The sequence below is a fragment of the Anomaloglossus baeobatrachus genome, chromosome 8 (genome assembly GCF_048569485.1).
Source record: "Anomaloglossus baeobatrachus isolate aAnoBae1 chromosome 8, aAnoBae1.hap1, whole genome shotgun sequence".
Lineage (NCBI taxonomy): Eukaryota > Metazoa > Chordata > Amphibia > Anura > Aromobatidae > Anomaloglossus > Anomaloglossus baeobatrachus.
In genome coordinates, this window is record NC_134360.1 from 207,010,261 (window position 1) to 207,020,125 (window position 9,865).

The 9,865-nt window shown below is 49.0% G+C and overlaps 1 protein-coding gene across 1 annotated transcript in view; it reads left to right on the top strand.

The window, feature by feature from the left end:
* CPT2 (carnitine palmitoyltransferase 2) overlaps positions 1 to 8,381 on the top strand; it is a 39,331-nt gene extending 30,950 nt beyond the window's left edge. Inside the window, exon 6 of the mRNA XM_075320101.1 lies at positions 7,042 to 8,381. Coding sequence (XP_075176216.1) covers positions 7,042 to 7,373 — 332 coding nt within the window. The 3' untranslated portion in view covers positions 7,374 to 8,381. The remainder of the gene's footprint in view (positions 1 to 7,041) is intronic.
* Positions 8,382 to 9,865: the final 1,484 nt, after the last annotated feature.

Consider the following 9,865-nt stretch of genomic DNA (forward strand, 5'->3'; position numbering starts at 1 on the left):
GGCGGGCAAGCACATCCGAGTCCAGTCAGACAACGCGACAGCGGTTGCCTACATCAATCACCAAGGCGGGACACGCAGCCACCTGGCAATGTTGGAGGTTCAACGCATACTTCAGTGGACGGAGGACTCCAAGTCCACCATATCCGCAGTCCACATCCCAGGCGTGGAAAACTGGGAGGCAGATTATCTCAGCCGTCAAACCGTGGACAGTGGCGAGTGGTCTCTGCATCCGGCAGTGTTTCGGTCAATCTGCCGCAAGTGGGGCACTCCGGAAGTGGATCTAATAGCATCCCGGCACAACAACAAGGTTCCGGTTTACGTGGCTCGCTCTCACGATCCTCAGGCCTTTGCAGCGGACGCTCTGGTTCAAGATTGGTCCCAGTTTCGTCTGTCCTACGTGTTTCCCCCTCTAGCTCTCTTGCCCAGAGTCCTGCGCAAGATCAGAATGGAGGGCCGTCGGGTCATCCTCATTGCTCCGGACTGGCCCAGGCGAGCTTGGTACCCAGACCTGCTCCATCTGTCCGTAGAGGTGCCGTGGCATCTCCCGGACCGTCCAGACCTTCTCTCACAAGGTCCGTTTTTCCGCCAGAATTCTGCGGCTCTCAGATTGACGGCGTGGCTCTTGAGTCCTGGATCTTGACGGTTTCTGGTATTCCTCCTGAAGTCATCTCCACTATGACTCGGGCTCGGAAGTGTTCCTCGGCCAAAATCTATCACAGGACCTGGAGAATTTTCCTGTCCTGGTGTCGCTCTTCCGGCCATGCTCCTTGGCCTTTTTCCTTGCCGACCCTCCTGTCCTTTCTACAGTCCGGTCTGCAGCTAGGACTATCCCTCAATTCCCTCAAGGGACAGGTCTCGGCTCTGTCAGTGTTGTTCCAGCGGCGTATCGCCCCGGCTGGCTCAGGTGCACACCTTCATGCAGGGCGCGTCTCACATCATTCCGCCTTACCAGCGGCCCTTGGATCCCTGGGACCTCAATCTGGTCCTCACGGCCTTGCAGAAACCCCCCCTTTGAGCCTCTTAGGGAGGTTTCTTTTTTTTTTTTTTTGTTCAACTTTTTATTTTGAAAAAGGTTTTTTAAAACATATTGTACAACAAACAAGAAAAGAATAACACACAGATATGCAGTTACACGAATAGATACACCATTTCACATGCATGTTCATTAATGGACTATATCACCAACGATCCAAGCGTCAAATAGAAGGTGGGAGGTGTCCCCTGATACCGGTCTAAACCCCGAGCGTCCATCGCTTCATTCCTGTATCCGACCCTACATCTGGTATGTGTCCACTAAAGCATCCCAAAGAGACCATGTCACTGTGAACCTATCCATTGTATTATGGAGCTGCGCCGTGAGCCTTTCCATATTCCTAACATCTTTTATTCTGGCATATAGATCTGAGACGGAAGGCGGGGCTACCCTTCTCCAGAACAGTGAAATCAGACATTTGGCCGCAGTAAGGACATGGAGTAAAAGCTGTAGTTCAGGTTTGCTAAGAGAAGATGGGAGGGCATTCAGCAGGTACACTACCGGGTCTCTGGTCACGCTACCCCCCACCAACCTACCAATCAAGGATTCCACTTCCTCCCAAAAGCCTTCAATGATCGGGCATGTCCAGAATATATGGTATTGGGACGCTCCCCCACGGCCACATCTCCAACACACATCCGGACAGGCACGGTTAAATTTGTGTAGGAGTTCTGGTGTGTGGTACCATGTCATAAGGATCTTTACTTGGTTTTCCTTATAAAGAGTGCAAATCGAGGACCTAAATGTCCTAGCCCATATGACTGACCAGAGTGCATCTGAAAGAGGGCGCCCAACCCATCCCTCCCATCTCCTCATGTATGAGTGCTTCAACACTTCCGGCGGGTCCCCGGTTATCAGTATGTTATAAATGGCCGAGATCAGTCCCCTAGTTGAAGTCCTGCCTGAACAAAGGATTTCGAATGCTGTGGGACGTCGCACCCCCGCCCGTCCCATAATGTCTGTGAAAAAATGTGATACCTGTTGGTATGAGGAATACAGGCGAAGGGGTAAGTTGTATTGATATCGTAAATCTGAAAATGACTTTAATTTCAGCGTAACCGGGTTGACCAGGTCTCGAAAACAGTAGAGACCCGCCTTCGCCCACTGCCCCATCACCCCCGGGTTCATGCCCTTTGTCAGATGTGGTGTGAACAAGAAAGGGGTCAACAGGGAAGACTGTGAGGCCAGCTGAAACTTCATTCTACACCGCCACCACACCTCCCTTATAAATGCCATCGGACCCAGGAGCTCTCTGGATGGGGTTTCACTAGGACGTCCCCATATTAGAGAGCTAGGGTGGAAAGGTGCCATCCAAAGCTTCTCTATCTCCGTCCACCTGTTAAAAGCCGGTAAAGTCGTCCATGACACCAGGCTACGCAGGTGTGCGGCATAGTAATAAAGCTCAAGATTAGGACACGCCAAGCCCCCTTTTGTACGTGGTGCGCATAATACTGAATCTGGGATGCGGTGCCTCTTAGGGAGGTTTCTTTGTCTCGTCTTTCACAGAAAGTGGTCTTTCTAGTCTCTGATTTGGCTGCGCTCTCTTCGGAGTCACCTTTTTTGGTTTTTCATCAAGACAAGGTGGTTCTCCGTCCGACTCCGGACTTTCTCCCTAAGGTGGTTTCTCCTTTCCACCTTAACCAGGACATTTCCCTGCCTTCCTTTTGTCCGGCTCCTGTTCATCGCTTTGAAAAAGCGTTGCATACTCTGGATCTGGTGCGGGCGCTCCGGATCTATGTGTCTCGCACCGCTGTTCTTAGGCGGTGCACCTCTCTTTTTGTGCTAACCACAGGTCGGCGTAAGGGCCTCTCGGCTTCTAAGCCGACCTTGGCTCGTTGGATTAGGTCGGCCATTTCCGATGCCTACCAGTGTACTCAGGTGCCTCCCCCGCCGGGGATCAAGGCACACTCGACCAGAGCTGTCGGTGCCTCTTGGGCTTTCAGGCACCAGGCTACGGCTCAGCAGGTCTGTCAGGCTGCCACTTGGACTAGTCTGCATACCTTTTCAAAGCACTACCAAGTGCATGCTCATGCTTCGGCAGATGCGAGCTTGGGCAGACGCATCCTTCAGGCGGCTGTCGCCCATTTGTGAAGTTAGGTTCCGCCTACTTCCCAGTTTTCTGTTTATTCCCACCCATGGACTGCTTTGAGACGTCCCAATGTCTGGGTCTCCCATAGGAACGATAAAGAAAAAGAGAATTTTGTTTACTTACCGTAAATTCTTTTTCTTATAGTTCCGTATTGGGAGACCCAGCTCCCTCCCTGTTGGCAGTTTCTTGTTCCGCGTGTTATCACCGGCTGTTGTTGTAGACAGAGGCTCCGGTTGTTCCGGTTCTTGCTCTATCTCTACTTGTGGGTGGCTATTCTCCTTCAGCTTTTGCACTAAACTGGCTAGATTTGGTAATCCAGGGGGTGTATATGCTCAGAGGGAGGAGCTACACTTTTTTAGTGTAGTATATTGTGTGTCCTCCGGAGGCAGAAGCTATACACCCAATGTCTGGGTCTCTCAATACGGAACTATGAGAAGAAGAAGAATTTTACGGTAAGTAAACAAAATTCTCTTTTTTCACTTTATAAGACGCACCTGATCATAAGACGCACCCCCAAATTTGGTGAAGGAATAGAGAATTTTTTAATAAATGGGGTCTGTCTTATAATGCCAGTGTCCGTCTAACAAATCATATAGGGTATATGTCCCTCATAGCCCCCCCCATCCTAAAATTAGCCCCCTTAATCTGGATATGGCCACCTTATATTGAAGATAGCCCCCTTGTGCTGGCACACGTCCCCCAGCGATGCCACATGTCCCCTGTGGCTGGCACACGGCCCCCTGTGGCTGGCACACATCACCCGTTGTTAGATATCGCCCCCATGCTGCTGCTTTTAGTAAAATAAACTCTTTCCTTACTTTCTCCAGCACTGTCCTCCCTCGTGTCTCCATCCGTGCGGCTGAGCTCCGGCCTCCTCCACTTCCTGGTTCTCGGTGCCGGTCATGTGATCAGCACAGCAGAGTGACATATCTGCATGCCTGATTACAGCAGCAGGAGGGAGACACCGGGAGACACGCTGGAGGAGGTAAGTAAAGAGTTTTTTATTTTACTATGGGCAGCAGCATGGGGGCCATATCTAACACAGGGGGGCATGTGCGATCAAAGGGGAGCACAGGCACAAATAATATGCGCCGCTCCCCCAGCCCATCACCGCGGTGCGGTTTCAGCACCACGGTGATGGACAGCGGCTGTGCATATTATATGAGCGGGAGCAGGAGGTCTAACGCTGCAGCCTTCACCAGCTTCCCTCAGCCTCCAGCACCTCCCCTGGACCCTGCAGTATATAATCCGTATATTCGGATTATAAGACACACCCCCTACTTTCCCCCAAAATTTGGGGGAACGTCTTTTATAAAGCGAAAAATACAGTAATTAATTCCGGCTTGCATTGGCGGAATTGAAACCTGTTTTCCTTCTGAGAATTCGTCCTCTTTTTGGGGAGCCAGGTGACCCTGTTGTTTGGGAGTGGGAGGAAGAGGCTGAGACCACAATAGAAAAGGGAGCAGGAGGAGCTTCAGACCTTCCCTGGTTTTTCAGGTGTCTCCTGTACTGCCACTTGTGCTTTGCATTCTGATTCCTCGTCACGCAGGTAGTGCTCAGGTTAGGAACATTAATGCCTGGCTTCAGGCTCTGACAGCACAGTGTCAAAACCACCCTTTTCTTGTCTCCAGCACATTGACTGAAGAAATGCCACCCCGGGGAGCTGTCTCGAGTGTCCTTTAGTGCATAATTCCTTGGTGCCGTGGGCAGTAGCAACCCACATTGGCTAGGGGCTGGCTGCGGTGCTTTTGTACTCTGCTCCCTCTTACTGGGTCAGTGTGACCAGCTCCTCTTACTCTGAACTGCACATGTCAATGGGATGGCCTTCACTCCACGTGGGATCTAGGAGCTCATCCTCGCCCCTGCCCTCCTTGCCAGTCTGCACACTGCAGAAAGCCGCAGCAGTTGGCACCTGAGTTTCAGCATCATCTGAGATGTGCTGTAGTAGTCCGCTGACCGTGTGCACTAGCCCTCTCATGTACTCCTCCTCAATGAGAACAAGTGGTTAATCATCCATGCACCTATATCTCTTCCACTTCTGGGGCAGAGCCAGGTGGATGGACCACTGAACCTCCGCCAACAGTCACTAAAAAGCAGAAGTGACTGCTGCATAATTTGGGCCTCACACTTGGCTGATTTGCAAAGGGGTGATGTAGAAGACAGATGCTCATCGGCCTCAGGTGCAAACTCTCCCCTTTCCGCAGGAGACTGGGTGTAAGACAAAGCAAAGGAACTGTAGGCACTCTCTTAGTCACCCAATCTAAAACCGCCTCTACTTGTCTTGGCCTCACCATTCATGCAGTGGGACTCGGCCGTAATAAATTACGCACAGTGTGCTGTTGCCTGCGTCCATCAGTGGAAGGTGTTTCATTTGGGCGTCTAGCAGGCACAGATCGACTATGTCCTCTCTACCACCAGCGGCAGCACCATGCCCATGTCTATCCTATTTGATGCCAGCCACAGTCCTTGCACCCTCAAGAAGTGCACAATAGAGAAGAGGGAATACCCAGAAGATTATTACATTCTTAGGCTGCGTACTCATGTTCAGTGTTTGCAGCGTTTTGGACGCTGCGTTGTACAGTACAAGCATAGTAGATGGGATTTCTAGAAATCCCGTGCCCACTGTGCTTGTTTTTTCCACAACAAACACTGATCTGCGGTGCGTCTTTCCAGACCGCAGCATGTCAATTGTTTGCTGCGGAATCGCATGCATCCTCCCTTGGGCGTACACAAGCAAGCAACCGCAGCGCACTGAACCGTGATCATGGGTACAGGCAGCTGCGATCTCCTGCGGAGGAGACTCGCGGACCTGCAGGCCAGAACTCGCTGAGTCCAGGACATCGTGAGTCCTGATTGTGGGCACATACCCTTAGGGGTACTTTGCACACTACAACATCGCAAGCCGATGCTGCGATGCCGAGCGCGATAGTCCCCGCCCCCATCGCAGCAGTCATATCTTGTGATTGCTGCTGTAGCGAACATTATCGCTACGGCAGCTTCACATGCACTTACCTGCCCTGCGACGTCGCTCTGGCTGGCGACCCGCCTCCTTCCTAAGGGAGCGGGTCGTGCGGCGTCACAGCGACGTCACATGGCAGACGGCCAATAGAAGCAGAGGGCGGAAATGGGCGGGATGTAAACATCCCGCCCACCTCCTTCCTTACGCATTGCAGCTGTGACGCAGGTACGCTGATGTTCCTCGCTCCTGCAGCTTCTCACACAGCAATGTATGCTGCCGCAGGAACGAGGAACAACATCGTACCGTCGCTGCTGCGAAATTATGGAAATGTCGGACACTACACCGATCATACGATAACGACGCTTTTGCGCTCGTTAATTGTATGAAAAAGGATTCACATACTGCGATGTCGACAGTGACGTCGGATGTGCGTCACTTTCACCTGCGATGTCGTAGTGTGCAAAGTGCCCCTTAGAGTGCTCTGCCCCAGGCTCTGAACAGCATGGCAGCACAACCTGTGATCTGGTGTTTAGATTGAACAATCACAGCCATGCCAATACTTGGCATGGCTATGATGGCTCCGAAGATGCCCACAGCCAAAAGGCTTGTTGATTGGCTGCACTGGAGCCTTTCAACAAACTTTATTTGGCATCTGAACTCAAAGTATACCAAGGACTTCTGTGATGCCTCTGTGTTTGGAGTTCAGCACCTGACAAGGTACAAACGCTGAACGTTACAGCTCTGGTTCACCCATCAATAACAGTACCATTCAAAACAAGTCGTCCTGCAAGAAACAAGCCCTGATAAGGCTCTGTCAGCGGAACATTGCTCTCTTATAGTGGGATGCATAATGTGTTCAGTCTAAAGTTTTACCCAAATGTCACTGATTTGTTATTTCTGCGTTTACTCCTTGTACATTTACATAAACTGTTTTGGTTTTTGTTTTCCATCCTTCTGCAGGTCAGGGCTTTGACAGACACCTCTTTGCCTTAAGATACCTGGCAGCCGGCCAGGGCATGAATGTTCCCGATCTATTCCAGGATCCGGCCTATGCCCGTATTAATCACAATGTCCTGTCTACCAGTACCCTCACCAGCCCGGCCGTGCAGTTCGGAGGCTTTGCCCCTGTGGTCCCTGATGGATTTGGAGTGGGCTACGGCGTCCATGATGACTGGATTGGATGCAATGTATCTGCCTACCGAACCCGTGACGTGAAGCAGTTTTTGCAGTGTGTGCACCAATCCTTGGAGGATATTTTCAAAGTACTGGAAGACAAACATGTGACTAACTAGATGAAGATGAAGCAGCTGGAGACGGAATAATCTCATTGCCTTTTTATTTTTAATCTTTTACCTCTTTACTCGCATCTGAGATTGTACAATGTAGTTGAGTTGGCCACAGATGTTTTCTCTATTATTACATGAGCAGAAGGTCCCATAAACAATAGCAACACCCAGGGTGGATACGAGACACAGAATAGGCTTAACGGTTTATTCTTGAGGTTGCGTTCACATGTTGCACTTTTTTGCTGTATAGTTTTACTGCAATTTTTTCAAAATTGTACCACAATTGGAGCAACAAAAAAAAAAAACTAGACATGTGAATGTACCCGAATAATGAGAAAGCAATCTGTTTGCAAACATGGAGCATAAACATCCAAGATTTTGAGTAGGATTTGGACAGTTTCCTCTCTTTCTGCTCCAATAAAACTGTGAACATACCCTAAAAAGATCATTAAAGATAACCTTTTGGGACGATTTTGCTAGTGACTGTGCCCTACCCTAAAAATGATACTGGTATTGTAGTAATACAATGGGCTACCGATGAGAAATCAAGCTTTAAATCTCCATGTAAATTAGCTTGTTAGAGCATTGTGGGCGTGGTGATGCACTCAGTCCATGGACACGCCCCATTGCACTTCTGTGCTCATTTACATGTGGCATGAAAGCATGATTTCTGAGTGCAGCTACGTCTAATTACTACAACAGAGGTATCATATTCTTGTACTAGGACCTATACAGACAGACCACTAGCTCCAGAAGTAAAATTAGCTTGACGGGTCCCTTTTAATGAGCTCAATAGCTAGGGATGTAATTTTAATCTTAAATTTCCCTTAAATGTGTTAGATTTTGACCAGATACAATTGGATGGTCATAAAGAATGTCATATCTCCAACCGGACACGATCTCCTATTATCTTCAAAGAAAAGTCTAAAAACGGAATCTACTGAAGTAAAGCACTTTAATTATTTTGCAATTGATCGGCGTTGGAACTGTATAATACAACAATCTCATTTACAATGTACCTGTGTCATTATTATTAAGCTAATACTGGCTTTTCCTAATTCACAATGAATGCAAAGAATATTATCACTGTTAATCTAAAGCCCTCCCTATAAAATGTCGATATCTGCCGGTAGCTGCTCCTGACATACACGTCTTTCCCATCTCTGCTCTGCTCTTTATGACAAAGCTGCTGCCAGACCTCTCTGGCGGTGGCTTATATCTTAGAAAACAAAAGGCTCAGCAATACAAAATTAGGTGTCCCTATACACATAGGATTGTCAGCTGAGCTGTCGATATTAGCAGGCTCAGGCCAATGTGTATGGAGCCCTTAACCTGTAACATGGTGACTAAAAACGTCTTTTCAATCTGTCAAGATGACAAATTAGCGACTTGTGTAAAAGAAAAAAAATATTTGTCCCCCACTAGTGCTCCCTTGATTTCCTCTCTGAATGTCCATTGTTGATGATTACGATTTCACGTAGAAGAAAAGAAAAAAAAAATTACGTGTTTTCTGCAATGTTGAAACTGGAATGAAGGGGTTAATCCATGCTGCCGTTGAAAGCATGGCAGAAGATAAAAGGATCCTGGAGTGTGCTTTAATGTCACTGCACGAACGATGCAAAACGCGTTAAGTATTTGCTTCCTGATGCTGTATCTCAGCTCTTATGGAAATGAATAGGCGCTGAGTGGCTCTACCCGGAAAAGGCCACTACACAGTAAATGGAGCTATGGTGTTGGGCTCAGGTCACTCTCCTCCCGTCCTTGGAGATGGTCATGGGGTATCCAGACCACCATTGATGGTTCCTCTGTCTATGTGATATTCTCGGACAAGCCTTTTTAAAGGGAACCTGTCACCAGATTTGGTGACTAAGCTGCGGCCACCACCAGTTGGCTCTTATATACAGAATTCTAACATGTTGTATATAAGAGCCCAGGCCACTGTGTAGAAGTTAAAAATCACTTTAGGTATTATAAACGGTCGCTGCGGTGGAGTTGGGTCATATGAGCGTCTCCAGTGCCGGCGCTGCCTCTTTCGGCCATCTTTGTCGTCCTTCTTCTAAAGCCAGGGTGCATGACGCGTCCTACGTCATCCACACTCGCCAGCATTGAGGTCCTGAGCAGGGCAGATCAAAGGACTGTTGTGCGCCTGCGCGGGACCGGCGAGTGTGTATGATGTAGGATGTGTCATGCACACAGGCTTCAAAAGGAGGACGAAAATGGCTGAAAGAGGAAGTTTCGGAGAACGGAGACGCCCATATTGCCCAACTCCACCGCAGCAACTGTTTAGGGTAAGTATTATAAAGTGATTTTTACCTTCTACACAGCGGCCTGGGCTCTTATATACAGTGTGTTAGAATGCTGTATATAAGAGCCCAGTGGTGGTGGCCACAGCTTATAGGCCCAAAATCTGGTGACAGGTTCCCTTTAAGGTCATGCGTTGTACTAGAACGTGCAGCCATATTTCCATTCCACACATACGCTTGCACACTTATAGGGGA